This window comes from Rosa chinensis, chromosome 6 (genome assembly GCF_002994745.2).
Source record: "Rosa chinensis cultivar Old Blush chromosome 6, RchiOBHm-V2, whole genome shotgun sequence".
Classification (NCBI taxonomy): Eukaryota; Viridiplantae; Streptophyta; class Magnoliopsida; order Rosales; family Rosaceae; genus Rosa; species Rosa chinensis.
This window is the reverse complement of record NC_037093.1, coordinates 54366543-54386188: the sequence shown is the minus strand read 5'-3', so window position 1 is coordinate 54386188 and position 19646 is coordinate 54366543. Positions and strand designations below refer to the sequence as shown.

The window sequence follows — 19646 nt, the reverse complement described above, 5'->3', positions numbered from 1 at the left end:
CATTCAACATTTCCCATCACTCTCAAGAGAGTCTATCACTTATTGTTCATATGAGCATCATTTCTACACCAATTTTGAAGGAGAATGCAAGGTGGGCTCCTAGAAGAAAAATTGAGAAGAAGAGGAAGATTAAGAAGCTACACTTTTGGTCACCCATTGGAATATTCATGGATAGCTCTTGGTCTTGCCTCTATGGCATGTCAAGGAGTCCCTTAGCCCCAAACAATAGGGTGGTCACACTTGAGAAGTATCAACCTTGACAAAGTTCACGTTCTATGGACCGGCTTGGGGTTTTTAAAAACAAGCGCTTCTAGGGAGGCAACCCTTGGTGGTTTTAAAATTTTCTTGTTTATTATGTATCAATAAGGCTATTTAGCCATCTTTTTGGGAGGATGGGAGGTGTTAACGTTTGTGACCGAGGGGTCTAATTAACGATAAATAGAGAGAGAGAGAGAGACACACACGAGAAGTATAGTGGTTCGTCTCCGCCTTAGCGGGAGACTACGTCCACTTGAATATTGTACTATGTGTGTTTGGGCCTTGCGGCCCAAGGGGATTACAAAGTATGTAATGGGATGGATATGGAATGAATTGAGTTGTGGGAGGAGGCATTCCTTTTATATATGAAGGAATGCTTCTCCTTTACATGGTTTTCGATGTGGGACAAGCAACCACCATTTCTAGTCTAAAAAGCTATGTTGTGAGGGCAACTTGGCAAGGCCGGGAAGGTGGCTTCCCGGCTACGTATTTGCCATTCAGGATACCGTGGCGTAGCTTGAACATAGGGCTACAAGATGCATGCCTCGGTTGGGCCTCACCATGGCTTGTGGGTGTCCCAAAGAGAGTGTTACTTATGCTTGGTGATGTAGCAAATCCTCCATGCATAGTGAGAGGTATCTACAAGTCCCCGAAGTCCCCAAGTAAGAGGATCTTCTTGGTTGGGGAGTTATAAGCATGAAGTCATCAAGCATAAGTGACGTCCGAGAGGCGCCTAGCCCCTACAAGTCCCTGAACTCCTTAAGCAAGAAGGGACTCGTCTAACCTGCACAATGAGACAAAAAAAACGCGCATATGTAGAATGCTTTGTTGTATTGGTTACCGCTCTTATTAATGGAACGCGAAAAGAATTCGATTTGTTGCAAACGAAAAATGGTAGAAGAATTCAATATTCCATTAATGTGTATGAACATGTAAAATATTGGTATTTGTATATGTGGATCTTATGGCCATATAACATGCACAATAGATAGTGACAAGTGTAATGGGTGTCCCAAGAAAATTGTGGGAGTAGTCCCGGTAACATAGTATGAAGCGTTTGTGAACTTGGGGCTTAAGTAAAGCATGTTGGACATGATCGAGCAAGTTGGGTGTAGTTGAGAAAGTTAGGTGTAGTTGAGTGTGTACGTGCTGTGCGAGCATGCGGGGCGTGGCCCAAGCGCAAGTCATGGCCATACTCGATACCCAAGTGAGTCGTAACCCGAGCAAGTCTTTTATCCAAGCATGTTTAATTAAGTCGTAAGTATCACAAGCTTCTAGACGAACATCACATGAAAGTGAATTTAAGCATGTATGTGTGTAGCATGTACTTGTAGTAAAGTTGCTAATAACATTTTGTAGGCATGCTTAAGGGTCATGGAGACATGTATAGTCATGGTAAAGGCTCTAATTGCAAGAGCGTAAGAGATAAGATATAGTGACTTATCTTATGCCGATTTGGAGCGAGTTGGAGTTGAAATTGATGTAAATACCCAAATCATTGCTCCGGTGAAGCATCCTAGTAGAAGAATGATGATTTCGTTAATTGGAGAGGTGATCGGTGATTATGTCCTCTTGAAACAAAATAGGTGATTAGTACATGAGTCTGTAAAATCAACACTAGTATTTTGCATGTATATTTTGCATATGTACTTTGATAAAATTTTAAGCGAAGTGTATATGCAAAAATATAGTCGACAACAAATGGCATGTTTGATTGTGTGTGTTTAGTATGGATTTGAAAGTGATAGTGAAATGTCAAAGAAGCATTGTACTAGATTGGGCGATAGCATAGTGCACATATGTGGGCGCTAGGATAAAGTTTGATAAAATTGGCAATTTAATTGAACGTGGATATGCTCTGCATGCATATCAGTGTGAAATTTTGGACCCAGCCACATATGCCTGGTTGACGTCCCTAGCTAGTTCGTTTGTGGGCATGTCCTGTTTAGTCAAGTTGGACCACAACTATATATATATATGCATAATTTATGTGCTTCTGCCACATGCATAATTAGGGCAAGAAGTTCTGACATGTTTCTTCATTTGATAATTAGCTCAACAATAAAGGTGCATGTGTTCATAATTGATGGAAAAGGCACAAGTGACCCATACATAAAGAGATATATATGTGTGTGGAGTGCACGCAGGCAGGTGTCTCCCAAATTATTCAAAAAGCTGAAGCATGTGGTGCTGATATATAAGGATCAGAGAAGAAAGGCTTAGCTTATTGATCATTTTGACCATTGATAGAAGCTCGATGCATAGGGCCGTAAGACATAATGAAAATTGAAACGGCCTGATGTAGCAGGCAGCGAGCTGCTGGGTGTCGACAAAGAAGGTGACCGCTGATCCCATGCCTAGATAAAGTTGCAGGTTCGATCCCTTCTGGCCGGCGGCGTACTGGTGTGGCCGCTAAGGTTGGCTAGCGGTTGGTTGTAGCCAGCGGAGGAGTTTTGGCTAGCGGATGGCAGGCTATCAGAGTTCTGGAACGCCGCAGGGGCTTGGTCAGCGGTTGTGGCAGGCGAACCTTTTGCCGGCGGATGTGGCTAGCAAAAGAATATGCCACTGACGGTGATTAGCGAAGGCTTGGCTTGGTAGCGGTTGAAAATAGCGGTGTACAGTGTGGCGGAAGATGGCAGCAAGGAGGCCACTGGTGCTCAGCAGGTGCTTCCCTGGAGGAAGCTGCTGTCAGACGTGGCGAAGTTGAAAGGCCCGGCGGTGTCTTGTTGGGCGGGGGTTTCCAGAGGAGAGCTGGTCTGCCAGAGGTCGGTTTTCGGCAGAGGATGCTAGCGAAGGCTAGAGGAGAAACATGTTGCTTTGACCTACCTTGGATGGTTGAATGGCTAATGGTTCCGCTGAGCTTGCGCAGCGGAGCATGGGCAGCGGCACAGTCGCGCTGAAGAGCTGGCGGAAGGGCTCGCTGGCGGCAGAGACTTGCTGGGGGAAGATGCTCAGCTGGCCGCTGAGCGCTAGTGGGTCTTGAAAGAGCTGCTGCCGGCGGCCTGATGCAACAAAGAAGAAGGAGGGTGGCCTAAGCAGATCTCTGGATGTCAAGAGAGAATTTGCACCAGCAAAATTTTTTTTTTTTTTTAGTAGGTCAATGTTGACTTTGCTGACCAACACTAATCAGCGTTGACCAAGCCCTGATGGGCGTTGACCGGAGTTGACCAGCCATGCTCGGCGTTGACCAAGCATTGACCGGCCCTGATGGGCTTTGACCAGCCCTGATTTGATGTTGACCGAGTGTTGGCTCAACGCTTACTTGTTCAAGTTCGTGGTAGGTGATGAAGCCTTTGTGTTGGCTTTCCACAGACGGCACTAATGTTAACGTTTGTGACCGAGGGGTCTAATTAACGATAAATAGAGAAAGAGAGACACACGAGAAGTATAGTGGTTCGTCTCCGCCTTAGCGGGAGACTACGTCCACTTGAATATTATACTATGTGTGTTTGGGCCTTGCGGCCCAAGGGGATTACAAAGTATGTAATGGGATGGATATGGAATGAATTGAGTTGTGGGAGGAGGCATTCCTTTTATAGGTGAAGGAATGCTTCTCCTCTACATGGTTTTCGATGTGGGACAAGCAACCACCATTTCTAGTCTAAAAAGCTATGTTGTGAGGGCACCTTGGCAAGGCCGGGAATGTGGCTTCCCGGCGACGTATTTGCCACTTCCGGATACCATGGCGTAGCTTGAACATAGGGCTACAAGATGCATGCCTCGGTTGGGCCTCACCATTGCTTGTGGGTGTCCTAAAGAGAGTGTTACTTATGCTTGGTGATGTAGCAAATCCTCCATGCATAGTGAGAGGTATCTACAGGAGGTGTTCGGAGTTGGAATGTGAGGCAAGAAAGATTGTGGTAGTGAGCAGTTTCTGTCCAGAACATTCAGTTGATTTCGAGCGACTATAGCTTCCAATATACATGCTATTTTCTGCTGAAACGTTGTGGAGATATTTCCCTGTGTGTCAACTATATACTAAAAAAAAATTAGCCTCTTTAAGTTGTTGGAAGTTCAGTTATTCAATGGTCAATGCATGGAGGTCAAAACAGAGACATCTTCTATACGATGACTTTGTGAAGCTACACCCTCTACATATCAAGCAATTTGGAGCTAAAATTATTTAGAGATGTATCTTCACATGGCCTATGTATGCTGGTACAAAATTTTTTAATTTGAACTTTCCTAGACCCAGATGTAGGTTTTCAAGTTACAGAGAATAGAAGCAAAGCACAACGGAAACTGCGGAACAGATCAGTGAGTTTGGAGGCCAATGATTTTTGACTCAGACCTCATTTTACAGTGAAATTTTAATAAGGTATCATCATGAGTCTACTTTCATTGTCAGTTGGTCTCACTCTCATTGAACCTCTGGAGTTTCAGATATTGCAGTTTTGGTGACTGAGGGTCAGCAGCAGACTTCATTACAAGCTGGCAAATTTGACCAGCTATATTTTTCATCTCAATTGAAGACAAGTGGATCACTTGATATGGATAGAAAGCTCTTTGAGTCTACTTTCTATTCCAGGTAGTGTCACTTACTTATCTCTTTCTGAGTATGAGATATGGGCACTTGAAGACAGAAAGGTCATTGCTTGAAGTTTTCTGCACTCACTAGTTTTGTTCACTCGGGTTGGTTGGACTTCTTTCCATTTTATTTCATCTCTGGAGAGTAATCTATGGACATTCTCGAGGTGTGTTGGAGGTGGCAAAGCCTATGATCTAATGGATGACCTTTGTCTATATTATTTGATGGGCTATTTTTGACGCATTGCTCTTTGGACACTATATATTTCTTATTGGAGTCGATCTTCACATGAGCACCTAGAGCTATTATGGAACATATTTTAAGGAGGTTGGTGTCTCGTATTATTCTTTTGCGAAGGTCGTGAGCAATGGAAGGTTGATAAAGGGGTTTCCATCATTTTTCTTCACATTTAGATATTTACTTTCATACTTACTTCTTGTGCCTACGCCCGGATTTCACTCTCATGCCTAAATCCAACATAGATTTAGCTTTTGAGCTCACTTAACAACATTGAGGACAATGTTGATTTTAAGTGTAGGGGTGAGGGCTCGGGTGCCCTATTTTCTTCACTCAAAAAAAAAATTCACTTTTAGATTTAGCTTTTTGTAATTAGATTTTAGTGGTTAATGCATTTTTCCAACCCTAATTAATGACAAGCCATGAACTTAACTTGTTATGATTGTGGATAGATTAAGCATGATCTAGGTTTTTGAATTTGTTTTGTGATTAAGTGTATATGTGACCTATGCTTGACTTTATGTGTGCACATAGCCTATGGTTAGGTTAGTTCATCATAATTAGAGAAGCATATAGATGATTTGATTAACTTGCATGCCTTATTTGTGAGCTTTTGTGCTTATATCTATAGTGTATGCATCATTCATTCACTTTCTTTTTCATGTGTGTACAATTTCATGACATTGCGTATATAAAACTTGCTTGAGACCTCTCGAGGCTACTTGTTAGCTTACAACAGGATGGAAAAGATTGAGGCATTAGGGTTAATTACCACCATGGCCAAAGAAGCATGTGCCCAAAGACATTTACCACTAGATTGTCATTTTGAGTCTATTTATATTTTTAGCCTTTTTGTTCATTCACACCACAAATTCCTGCCTAACCTATACACTTTTATCCTACCATTCCATTGTAGTTGGTGAAGCGATTCGAGATAATGACTTTATGTTTAAGTGTTTCAAAAGAAAGAAAAAGTCAAAAGTGTGAGGTTATAAAAGAATAAGTGTGGGGGTGAGTGTGTGTTTAGAAAAGAAAGTTCGAAAAAAAAAATAGCTAGTATTATTTTTGTTTATAGTATAGTGCAGTGTGAGTTGTACATTGAGAATAGAGTGAGTGAGTTAGCATTTGAAAGCAAAAGTCATATCTCTACAAGAGAGAGTAGCTTCACGGGCTTCTATGGACTTTATATTTCCTTATCATTCATTTCTCTTAACCACTTGCCCTTAGCCTTATTACAACCAAATAAAAGACCTATTGATCTTGAATGTTGTGAACTGTAGCGGAGATGAGATTGAAAAGCAAGCATATGGCAGCGCGTGTTGTGGAATTGCTTTGAGTGAAACACATATAGCTAGCGGTAATATTAAGTGAACCTATGTGAGTTTAGTGGGTTATGTCGGGTCTTCTATATGCCTATTTGATTATGGTGGATTGATTTGACACATGGTCAACACATGCATATACTTGAGTATCTCACATATGCATCTTAATTGCCATAGAAATTCATAAGTCCTATGTTATGTTTTGTCAACTTTATGGTCATACACATAATTAATTCTCCGAGAGTTATGGTTGGAAAGGCTAATACCGCATTTTACTTATGTTTGTGAGTTATTAGATTTTTAGATTATATTTCATTTAGTTTGTTTTAAGACAAGCAAAGTTCAAGTGTGGGGTGTGATTACACGCATTTCTATGCATGTAATTATATCTAAAACACTATAATTAAGCTAACCTCAAGTCAATTATTATGTAGTTCCATTTTTGTTTATTGTGTAGGAAAGAAGCGGAATTGCGAAAACCAAAAGAAAATGACACGAAATGGAGCAATTCGGAGTTTTTAGCAAAATGATGAAATTGTGAAATCTTAATTAAGCATGCAATTATATAAGTTAATTGATTAATTATGCAATTAAACTTAATTGGTTAATTAAGCACAAAATGTGCAGCATGCAAGGAAAGATGGGTTAATCACCCGTTGCTTAATTATCCTTTTGACACGTGGCAGAAAATATGCCATACTTAATTGACCATTCCCAGTAGCAGCTCATCACGAGCTCTTCTCTCCACATGCCACCATCTTATTTACTCATCCTTCTTTTGTTGAACACGTGGCACTAGCAGCTCTTCTCTTGTACTTTGCTCACCTACACCACCGAGGGATATATATAATTAGAGGAGAGACCCACGTACATTATTTTCTCTAATCTAGATACACAACGCCGCGTATCACCAAAAGAGCTGCCCTCTTCTCCACCCTCCACCTCCATTTTACATATTTTCTTTAGTTTTATTTTAGGATTTTGAAGGATTACTCACCCAAAGGATTTAAGGATTCATCAAAAGCTTCAATCTCTACAAGATTCAAGACTTAGGTAATTATTGTGAGAGTTGTAAATCAAGACTAGTCATGCTAGCTTTTTAGCTATTTGTGTTTCTCTTTCACTTCTCTTCTCTTTTGTATTTGAATTTGAATTTTGTAATTTTGATGTCTATGATTATGGGTTGTGAGTAATTTCCTTGTTTGGGGCTAGGGTTGTGTCACTTGTGTGCCATAGTCTAAATTTTGTGTAAAAGATGTTTAATTTAATGTAATAATGCAATTTTCATATGATGGATGCTCATATTAATTATTGTTGGGTTGAAATGCATGTCTAGGAGTCTAGTCAACTTTAGAGTTTGTATTTTGAGCATGTCTAAAACGGAGTTAGAGGCTTGACTCCCTCTAATTCCTAAGCTAGAAACCCTCAATTTCGTATCCGAGGGGTTATAAGCATGGTGATTTACACATGTTGCTTGATTGTGCGGGCGGGTCACTTAGTAGTCTAATTCCTCGATCTCTAGGCCTCTTGATGTGAATTAGTGACCCTTGAACCGGCTCTAATTCATGTCAAGTGAGTTCCGATGACCCTTGAACCGGAGTAGCAATACCATGAAAGGGAATTTCAGTCCTTGAGCCTTGAACCGCCTTGGATACGACTACCACCAAAGTAGGAGATTTTCATCTACATTGGATTAGCTTCTGACACATGAGATTTGGTGAAGAAACCTCCCTAGCACCTGACATTCCCATCTATTTGGTTATACTTTTATTAATTTCTTTGCATTTTTATTAATTGCTTTACATTTCATTACATTTTGTTAATCTAAAATCCCTCTTTCAAAATATTGAAACTCCGACTCATTGTAAATAATCATCACTAGGCTATTAGTTTTTATTAAGCTTTGGTGAGAACCAAAGCCGAGCATTGCTAAGGCTTAGTGCCTTAAAGTAGAATTTTTGTTTATTTTGTTCTTCTTTTGCATGCTAAGTGTCTTCAATTCCGACTACCCAAGGATTGTGGGTTAACCACTAATCCCCGTGGTACAATAATTTTGGGCTTAATACTTCCCTGTCTTGACACGATTCGTACGCTTGCGAGAGTTTATGCATCAAGTCACCCATCACAGAAAATCAATCATTTTTCCTAATCACTAAAGTCTATTGTGTAGATAATAGTCATAAAAATTGAAATTATTAATCCTAAGTCCGAACACGTTTGTGGACCTTCTACGGAAAATTGATAGGATTCCCTTTTCTTTTATTTTGAGTTGGGAGTGGAAGGCCCTAAATTCCTTAGAAAATACAAAAAAAAAATTCCTTTGAAACAAACTTAGATTCAAATTAGGTTGCAAGTAGTGCAGAATAGCTGGGCTAAATTGTTTGAATAGTGAATAGAACATTAACACCAATTGAATCATACTAATTTACCTCAGAAGAACTCAATTTCTACTTTGGGTTGTGAAATCGAGTGGGTACGTATTACGAATTCAAAACTCCTTTGTTGTAATGATAGCAAGTTGGAGAGCAAGAAAGACAAATAGAAAGAAGATGGTTGCTTAGTAGCAGAAGCGGCGGGAGCACTTAGGCTTAAAATGGCGCTGAGAGGGCAGTTTGTGAAACCAGATCCTCTCACCATCAGACCCAATATTTGCATACTGGAGGAGAGGGAAGAGAGACGGGAAAAAACTCAAGCTCTTGTTGTCGATGGGCGAATGGCAAGTTGTAATTTAAAAAATATATATAAGGGCTATTCTGTCTTTTCAAGAAGGCTCGGCTCAAGCAGATAAACGGCAGGCGATCTGTTTTAGTAAATGTATATAATAATAATAAGGGGAAATTACTGGTCACTCCCTGTACTTTTAGGGAGTCGACAGTTCAGTCCATGCTATCCTAATTTCGACAAGTTACTCCTCAGACTTTCAAATCTCACACAATTTGGTCCAAAATGACTATTTTGCCCCTCCCTTCCTCTTTTTGTTTTTTATTTTTCTCTCCTCTCCCCTCCTTTCTTCTAAAATTCATAATTAATTCATACGAACTCCGATATTTGCGTTCCATATATGTACGAGATCGTATCGATGAGCTCCACAACTTTTATGAAGAAAGTTTTTTCAAATTTTGTATGTATAAAAAGTCAATTTTCACGACCGCTCCAAATAACATTCGTTTCGAAAATCCACTTTTTTCTAAAATTCATAATTAATTCATACAAACTCTGATTTTTGCGTTCCATATATGCACAAGATTGTATCAACGAGCTCTACAACTTTTATGAAGAAAGTTGTTCCAAATTTTGTACGTATAAAAAGTCATTTTCACTACCCCCTAAATAACGTTCGTTTCGAAAATCTCCTTTCTTCTAAAATTCATAATTAATTCATACGAACTCCGATATTTGCGTTCCATATATGTACGAGATCGTATCGAGGATCTCTACAATTTTTATGAAGAAAGTTTTTCCAAATTTTGTATGTATAAAAAGTCAATTTTCACGACCCCCCCTAAATAACGTTCATTTCGAAAATCTCCTTTCTTCTAAAATTCATAATTAATTCATACGAACTCCGATATTTGCGTTCCATATATGTACGAGATCGTATCGATGATCTCTACAATTTTTATGAAGAAAGTTTTTTCAAATTTTGTATGTATAAAAAGTCAATTTTCACGACCCCCCCTAAATAACGTTCATTTCGAAACTAAAATTGATACGAAACCGAATTTCTCGTACAACTACTTATGAAATAGTCTCAATATTCATAATTCAAATATTTGATATTTCTTGGGTTGAAATGTGCATAATGAGAGAGAGTGTGTGTGTGTGTTATTTTGTGGTTGGGGGGTCGTGAAAATTGACTGTTTATACATACAAAATTTGAAAAAACTTCCTTCATAAAATTTGTAGAGCTCATCGATACGATCTCGTACATATATGGAACGCAAAAATCGGAGTTTGTATGAATTAATTATGAATTTTAGAAGAAAGGAGGGGAGAGGAGAGAAAAATAAAAACACAAAAAGAGGAAGGGAGGGGCAAAATAGTCATTTTGGACCAAATTGTGTGAGATTTGAAAGTCTGAGGAGTAACTTGTCGAAATTAGGATAGCAGGGACTGAACTGTCGACTCCCTAAAAGTACAGGGAGTAACCAGTAATTTCCCCTAATAATAATGTCACAGTCGACCTATAATTTGTATCACCAACTCACCAAGAATACTTGTTCAACTCAACCCAACGTTGAGTTGAGAAATTCTGAGTGAGGAAAATTCTTATGTATATAGATACACAAAAGACGATAAATGGGAAATTAGATAGTCCTATGCAGAGCCCTAAAGTTGTGGACAAATTAGCAGTTCAACCCTAAGACATGCATGAAAACAAACATACACCTAAGTTCATATATATATGTGTGTGTGTGTGTGTGTGTGTGTGTGTGTGTGCGATTTATCATATGAGTGTACATGCGCATCTTTCACCAAGGAACTTATTCAGGAAGCTAGACTATCTGAATTTTTTCATAAAGTTTCTAGAGAGAGAGGGTATACCTTCTCTCTAGAAATTTTCTCCAACACACCCATTATTTTGAGAGTCTCCCTACCCCAACCCCACCAGCACCACCACCAACCCGTGTACCCCTTCCACTTCCTCCATCCCTTGCACACATCCTCTATTCATAAGACCCATTTTCCCGTTCCTCTCTCTTCTTCATCTACCTCACCTATCTACCCCACTATCTTCACAAACCATACTGCCCTCGATCATGGGCTCTCATTGATTGAGAATGACTCTCATCCTCTTCACCCTCACCACATCTCCACCTCTTCCATTCTCTGCACATGCAACCCAAGATGCTCCCTTGTCACCAGATCTCTTCCTCTACAACTCAGATCTGCAGTCTATATCCTCTTGGATGGAATTGATCACTATTGCTTCCGGATTTGCTTCGTTCTCCACCATCTTTAAACGAACTTACGCCCGTTGGCGGATTTTTCGTTCCTCAAAAGCGAGTGGCTCGATTGCTCTTGCAACCACACTCTGCTAAGTTATTTGGTGTTTCATGGGCGTTCTTGAGCCCTCTGTGTGTCCCAACTAGTGTAGAAGGAAGCAAGATGGTGTTATGGCAGCTATTTCTCTTCAAGCAAGGACATGGATGAGGCGACAATAGAGTTCAGAGGATGGAGACGTTTTCCTATTGGTGGCTGATAGCATTTTCTCTAGGGTTTGTTTATTTCAATTATGGGCTCCCAACTTGTTTTTGGGTTAAGTCTCTTAGAGGCTTTTGTTATCTTCTGTTAGGCCTAAGTACCTTATTTGCAGGGCCTATTGTATTGTGGTGGATCTTTTGGGTCATCTAATACAAACTTTATTTTTCGGATAAAAAAAAGAAGGAATTTAATGACCTAGGACCTAGGTAGAACACATGAATATGTAATTATGTATACATGTGTGTGTATACACTATGTTTGCAACAATTTTATGCAAATTGCAATCCCAAAGGTTAAGCCTAATTAAGCCTAATGAATTCCTTATATGGAAATTAAATCTAGTCATTGAGAATCTTCCTCAGATTTCCCTATTTTTTCTCTGGGTTAGTTAGTATTTGGTGCGAGTCATTATTGTGTTTCCATCTACGTACTTTGGTCTAAACATATTGTAGTAACTTGGTGTTATTATTCTTGATCAGTTTCTACATCTGGTATCAGAGCTTAAAGGAGTAAAGAATTGCTGGTGGTTCAAGGATGGCCAACAGAGTCGAGTTCTCCAGTGCCTAGTCGGTAAATTTGATGAAAAGGGCAACTTTCAACATTGAAGAGCCCTGATGAAGCTTTTCTTCAAATTGATGGAATACATTTAGGTTGTAATCAATAGATTCAAAATCCGGGAGATGCAAATCTCAAAACAGAACTAGAGAGAGGAGTTAATCAAAAACTGAAAGAAAGATAACAGAGCGCTAATGTATATCTATGGAGCTATCGATTCTGAAATTTATGAGAAGATTGCACATGCTGCTACCGCAAAGAGGCCTGATCGAGATTGTCTCATTAACAACTATGTGGGGCAAGATAAGGTGAAAAAGGTTCACCTCCAGACTTTGCAGCGGCTATTTGATCTTCTTCAGATGGAGAGAAGAAATAGCATCTCAGAGTACTTCTCATGCACCTTGACAATTGTGAATCAGATGAGAGCCAATAGGGAGGTTATAGAGGATCTCCAAGTCGTGGCATTAGTTCTTTGGACTTTGACAGCGACTATTTGAGCTTCTTCAGATGGAGAGAAAAGAGAGCATCTCAGAGTACTTTTCATGCACCTTGACAATTGTGAATCAGATGAGAGCCAATAGGAAGGTTATAGAGGATCTCCAAGAAGTGGAGAAAGTTTTTTGGACTTTGACAGCAGCTATTTGAGCTTCTTCATATGGAGAGAAGAGAGAGCATCTCAGAGTACTTTTCATGCACCTTGACAACTGTGAATCAGATGAGAGCCAATAGGGAGGTTATAGAGGATCTCCAAGTCATGGAGAAAGTTCTTTGGACTTTGATAGTGGTTCAAAAACAAAATCACATCAATAGAGGAGTCACGAGATCTCAGTGCCCTGACAGTGGATGAGCTGATGAGTTCCCTCCAAGCCTCTGAGCAGAGGCTAAATGAGAAGTCAAAGGTTGCAATCGAATTCGAATAAGCATTGGAGATGTAGTTGAACTTTTTTTGGAGATGCAGTTGAACTTGAAAAGGAGAAAATTTTGGCGTACCGCAGTGAAGGACGTTACAGTGGTAAGGGACACTATCGCCGTGAGACAAGAAAACAGAGTTCAAGCTACAAGAAATGATCGAATCACCGATTTGGAGTAAAGAGAGGAAGAGAAAGAGCTTGTACATCGAATCACCAGTTGATAATTAATCAATTTTTCACAGCAAGAGAAACAATTAATCATCCTTTGATGGTTATCTCACTTGTTTAGTATGTATACTATTTATTATTAATACAAAGAGGGATCTACAGCTAGTTTTTGAGTGTGATAGTCTTTTCAAGGTTGTGTAGAGATGCTTTGTGTCCCTCAATCACCAGAGCGTTGTTGTTGTTTTTTTTTTCTTTGAAGTCAAAAGTTAAAAAGGCAAAAATCCACCTAGACCTATGAAATTCATTGAAGAAGAAAAAAAAAGGACTAAATTCTGCTTACTACCCTGTACTTTCAAGGGTTCATCAGTTCAGTCCCTGCACTTCTAATTTAATCAGAAAAGTCTTTGCACTCTCCAATTTCATCAAATCAATCCAATCCGCCACCACTTTGTCAATTTTCGGAGAAAATTTTCAAACTACCCATCTGCATTCACAAGACTGACACATCAGCGGCTGCCTAGCGATGGGTAGTTTGAGAATTTTCCTTGTGAGAATGTCCCACATCAGCATTTTAACAGCGAAAATTGATGGAATAGTGACGGATTAGATCGATTTGATGAAATTGGATAGTGCAATGACTTTTCTGATTAAATTAGAAGTGCAGCGACTGAACTGATGAACCCTTAAAAATACAAGGTAATAAGCAGAATTTAATCCAAAAAAAATACAAAACAGGGGACCAAAAAACCAAAACCTCCCATACAAAACAAAAATAAGCTATAGAAAAACCAAACTATCGAAAACGAAAATTCGGCATACCCAAATGGTTTGTCTGAAGATATTTATGAATAAAAAAAAAGAAGCTGGATCCAACCAAATCAGTTCACTAAAACTCAAACCATAATTAGCCAATGCATCTGCAACTTGATTCCCTTCCGGAAAGATATTGAAGATCGGAATTGCATCAAAGAAATGTTGTATAAGCAATTGCCCCACTCAATAGAAAGCTGCCAAGGCACCAAATCAGGCAGAAAATTTAGAACTAGGGAAAGAGTCAACCTCTAGCCATATATGTTTCCAGTCCCTTACCCAAACTAGCTCAATAGCTTTAATAACAGCCATTACCTCCACTGCTACTAAACTAGGAATGGTAAGATTAGAACTATTAATTATATATTGTCTAATTCTCCATATGTATTTCACTTCACCACAACAATTATAAGCTACAGCCACGTACCATGTTCCTGGCTTTATACAGAAAACGACAAGCAAGAGACATATATTCGTGTCCAATGCCCAGAGCCACATTTAAAAATGTCAGTGCGCTGTGGAGCCGTTGCCATCCTTCAAATGTGCCACATTCCAACGCTTTCGTGGGTATGACTATGAGGGGACCCACAATTATGTGTGCCAATTCTAAACTATTCTAACAATATTTTATTGGGTTTAATACCCACCATTAATACAAACCGTCACTATCTCTATTTGCAATTTTAAAAAAATTTATTAGATAAAAAGATGCATAAAATTAATCATTCCAAAATATTTAATTATAAAATTCCAGAAACCATTCAATTACAACTTCAGATTTCTCTACATATGAAAGAAACAAGTGCATTTCACTAATAATTAAGGTACCAAGGATCAAAACTGTAAAACATGATAATCAATTGCCAACTTCAAGCAACCACATAATAATGCATACAGAACCTAGGAATATTTTGTCTACAAGCTTTGCCTCTTTTATGCTGCAACCTTATCTGCAATTGTCTTAATTAATAGTGCCTTCTTGATATCCTTTTTTTTGAGAGAAAGGAGGTCAGAACTCCTTGATATCCTAGAACAACTACACTTGCTGAGCCAAATTTAGCGGCAAAGCCCAACGAACATTTTCACATCTGTAGGATCAATCACGGGTAATCAGTTGCTAAAAATAACTAGCACAGCAAACCACTAGCACCATAGTGCAAAGCAATGAGTATGTAGTTTATAATTTGTGGTTAACATATTTAAACTTAAAAGGACCACTTTAAAGCATGTAAAGATGAGGGAAACATACCACTACATATCACATTTATGTTATGAGATACATCATCTTAGCAACTCCACAACTCCATATCACATTTATGTTATGAGTTCTGGTGCAGGAAGCTTCCCTAACTTCAGATAGTCATCAGGGGTTTGCACACCACGATCAATATCATCACAGTTCAAATAGCATCTGAATTGATAGGACAGCAGTGAAAAAAACTTAAACAGAAAAATAGATTGATGTATGTTGAAAGCCAAGTCACCAAAAAAGAATTGACTAAACACATAATCTCAGTAGATAACTTGATACACATAATAGTTTGCTTGTAAATATGCATTGCATCTATGAAGGTTAATCAAACCACATAGAAATTTAAAGAAAATTGTCAACAAGTTTTACCTCATGGTTTGAATCACAATATAGGTATCAAGATATTTTCCATCCATTAGCATGTCCAAATTAAAGAGCTTCCATCACCTAGCAGTAGTAAACAAATGAAATCAACAAGTTGAAAATCAGAGGTTTTTTATATGTGTTAGGACCATTAATCAATCTTTATAGTGGAAATGATAAGGTAATCATATTAAGCATTCTCATTTAGGTGATAACTGTCATGTAAAGGCAGACAAGCATCAAGTGCTAGTTTGTCATGCATAGATACAAGTATTTCCACACAAGTCAAAGTTCAAGGTAATTGAATTTGACATGAACTTTAAGAAACAAGTTTATTTCTGGACTCTTATAATCAATAAGCATACCCGAATGTTACTGTTACATCATCTTAGCAAGGTTCACCGATTAGGATTCCCATGCATTTAGATCATAGAACAATTATGAGGCTAAACTCTGAAATAACCAGGAACAACCATTAATCAGTCATGACGCTAAAGTAAAAATAATGCTTCATTCAGAAAACACAATTTATATGAGGATGATCCTCCTTAAATTTCAGAGGTAAGGAATTGAAATTACAATACTTAAAACACAAATTCAAACCAAGATTTGAAAACCAGATCAGAGTTCACAGGAAAAAAAGATAGATTGAGCAATTACTTGTTAGTTTTTACAGGGATTACCAAACCTTCTTTTTTTTTCTGAACTAAATTGGGTTAATTCAATCTGACCCAGAATCTAAAATGTAAAATCAAATACATGGAAAGACAATTTCTAAACTTTATAGATAAGCACAGGACCAAAAACTGAAATGCAGAATGGGAAAGATCTTGAATCATTACTGTAACCAAAAAAAAAAAAAGATCTTGAATCATTATGAGTCTGAGGAGAGCAAGAAAGATAGAGAAGGAGGGAAAGATATCATGCACTCGTAGCAAAGAGGGATAGATCTGAAGTTCGGAACCTTTAAGAACTTCAAGCTCCAGCTTGGCTTGTCGGTCTTCACAATATGGGCATACTGTCGGCCTTCACACTATATAATCCTCCATCCCATCATTTTTAAATCTTTGTCGAAAAAAACATCATTTTTAAATATGAAGGTTGCCACGTTCGACAATAATTGTGACTAGATAAGATAAAAATTAATAAACAATTGCCTTCACCACCATCCTAGGCACTGGCGGGACTAAAGTCAATGTTAATAGAGAATTACCCCACAGTTGTTTAAATCGTGGGCAACCAAAGTGTGGCTGTTGCTCAGTTTTGTTGTAGTGCTTACAAAGAGGAATTGCAAGGAAAAAAAAAAAAACAACCTTATTTCTCATATATATGATCATCGATCAGTTACATGGTTACTACCAAGTCGCATCATTTGGTGTCATACATACATGTAGTTCCAGGCCAAAATTGGCAAATGGTTATTATGTACAGCATAATACCATATGCTCATAGTACTCATAGCTAGTTAAGAAGACCATGCCATGTCTGTATATACACTGTATATAGACAGTTATTTGGTACCAAAATCAGCGAGTTCTCCAAGTTCTTCAACCTCCTTTACCAATTCTTCAACTTTTTCCACAGTTTCCATCAACAGGAAGACAAAGCTTGAAATAGCAAGTTCATCAACATTCTCTAGTGGTCCAAACTTGGAAGAAGAAATGATGGAGTTCAGCTCTACTCTCATTGACTTCAACTTGGGCATGATCACAGCTTCTTGTTGGCTTCTTCTCATCTTCGTAACGCTCTCTCCGAGCTCTCGCAGGGTCAATGCGAGTGACAACCCTACAGCTTTGCTAGGCTCTTTGATCGACTCTCTCACACTTGACGACGGCTAACCATTCCAAAACAAGGAGTTAGTCATAAGCTTTTGTTGAAGCAACTTAAGTGACAGCAAATTATGGGATAAATAGTATGTGTAATGTACCTGTCTAGGAGATTGAAGACAGGCTTTGAGGGAAAGGACAATGGTGGCGAGGTCTCTTAGCTGCTCTCCAACCTGTAGGTATTTGTTCCATGGGTAGTGAAGACCAAATTTCCCGTGCCATGGTTCCCACTTCGCAAAATTTGCCTGTCATACAATACATATTACAACATTAGTACCGTACCAAACAGTAAACACCGATACAACTCACTTTTTTGGTTATATAACCAAGGTAGTGCTTCTGAAACTTTATGTTAAAATATAGCAGATTGTTTATCATACATTATGTAAGGTTAACATCAAATGAGACAAATGTGATTAAGTTTTTTAGATATATACTTGCATTTTAATGATCGGCTTATATCATAGGTCATTTTTTTTAAGGTTAATCACCACAAAAAACCAGTAAATTGAAAATCGCTTTGCCATTTGATTGTTTCAGTTCATCCAGTTGTCTGGTATTTGTCTATATTAAAATGGCCAAACTGTTTTTGATATGACTGATAATTAAAGATGATCCTTCGAAGGTTTCTGACATTTTCCAGTAAAGACTGTCTCGGTGTAATATTTCTCGCATATACCAGTGACAAGAGGAGATAGTATATACCAGCGACTCATCTTTAGACTTCGAGTGCAACACCGATTTGCAACTACCGGAACTGGAACTCGGTTGGCCAGGCTGGTTATCCTTTTCACTATTTAATCTGAAGTAATCTTCAAGGCATTCTATACATAGGACGAATAAGAAGTTGAGTTAGATGGTTCAATTATACATATCGACTTTAGTGAAAATATAGTTTCTCTTCCTAGCTATTTAACTTAATTACCTTCAATAGCTTTTGCAAGGGCTTGGAATTTACTGGATAAAGAGTCATGAAGCTCATCACTGGCCCATGTGGGGAAGACGAGTAAGCTTATGATGATGCAGACGGCGAAACCCATTCCGATGGTTGAAAGCCGCTCACGAGCCAATTTCAACACCTCCTCGGCACGTAAACCCGAAACAACCACCAGATTGAAGGTGAGTATGAATATCATTGCTGCATAGTCGTATCTCTTCTTGATGCTCGGCTGTAATCTAGTGTATGTCCCAGCTGCACCTGAAAACCATGAGATATACTGTTTATAAAAATATGATCACATTAATCACACACTTTCGTCATCAACCATTTAAAATCTGTAATGCACGCCACGTCATGAAAGTAGAAGTTCCAAATTCTTTGGGGGCGAGTACTAAAAGCATATTGAGCTAAATATGTAGTAACATTATCTTACCGATGACAAATACAGCAGAACCAATGATTATGGTGCTGGCCTCGCCCATGCCAGTAACTTCTTGAGCTAAAGTTGCAGCTGAGCAGCCAAGCCCACCTCCTAAGATGGTTCCCAATCCTCGGTTTATGCCCTTGCTAAGTGTAGCACCTGAAAAATTAATGTTACCCAAACATATGTTAATTAACGTACAAAAAATTAACTTGAACTAAAAATGAATCAGAACTTGAAACCGGATTATACCTGCAAAGAACTCGAAGATGACGACGACGGTCATTATAGCCCACATGGCATTTTCTCCGACTTGTTCATAGAGAGGGTCGAGCAGATAGAGTAGTGAAACCAAAACCAGTGCAATCCCAACCTTGATGCTGTGAATCAGCTTTCTCATTTTCTGCCTGTTCTTTTGTAGCTCTCCAAGATAGGAGAAAATAATTGAAAGCTTGTTTGGTCTCTCCTTCTCTTTCTTAATGCTGGGAAGAGGAAGAGAAAGCTCTCCATCTGGAATTGATATCACGGTCGAACCCATAATTAGTACTACCAGAAGTGCTTGTTACTCAATACGACTTTCAGTTTCTTGAGTTGAGAATTTTGGAATGAGGAATTGTGATATATATACACGTTACTTCCATGAACAGTGAGAGACAGACAGGAATTAGATAGTCATAATTCTTTTTATTCAAAGTCCTAAGTGGACAACTAGCTAGCTTAGGTCCTTTCCTTCATTAATCCTAAGACAATGCCCTGTCTAGCTAGGTATGCATGAAAACAACATATAGCTAGGTTCATCTCTCAGGTAGGGTGTTCATGTATTTGGATTTAGGTAACTCGGTAATCGAGT

At 38.7% G+C, this 19646-nt stretch overlaps 1 protein-coding gene and 1 long non-coding RNA gene across 3 annotated transcripts; both read right to left on the bottom strand.

Annotated features, from left to right (window-relative positions):
• Positions 1–14690: 14690 nt before the first annotated feature.
• Positions 14691–16658, bottom strand: LOC121049887. Of its 2 annotated transcripts, XR_005801518.1 has the most exons (5): positions 16574–16641; positions 15975–16062; positions 15616–15693; positions 15244–15405; positions 14691–15082 (listed from the first exon to the last, which is right to left on the bottom strand). It is a non-coding gene; the product is annotated as an uncharacterized LOC121049887 (long non-coding RNA). The 2 variants fall into 2 exon arrangements; XR_005801519.1 differs by lacking the exon at positions 15975–16062 and having other exon boundaries at positions 16574–16658.
• Positions 16659–16939: 281 nt separating this feature from the next.
• LOC112170400 (aluminum-activated malate transporter 13) lies at positions 16940–19399 on the bottom strand. The gene is made up of 6 exons (XM_024307666.2): positions 19049–19399; positions 18809–18955; positions 18361–18633; positions 18141–18259; positions 17537–17680; positions 16940–17443 (listed from the first exon to the last, which is right to left on the bottom strand). The coding sequence occupies exons 1-6, from the start codon at positions 19332–19334 to the stop codon at positions 17120–17122; spliced, it is 1293 nt and encodes a 430-aa protein (XP_024163434.1). The 5' UTR covers positions 19335–19399; the 3' UTR covers positions 16940–17119.
• Between the last annotated feature and the right edge of the window lie 247 nt (positions 19400–19646).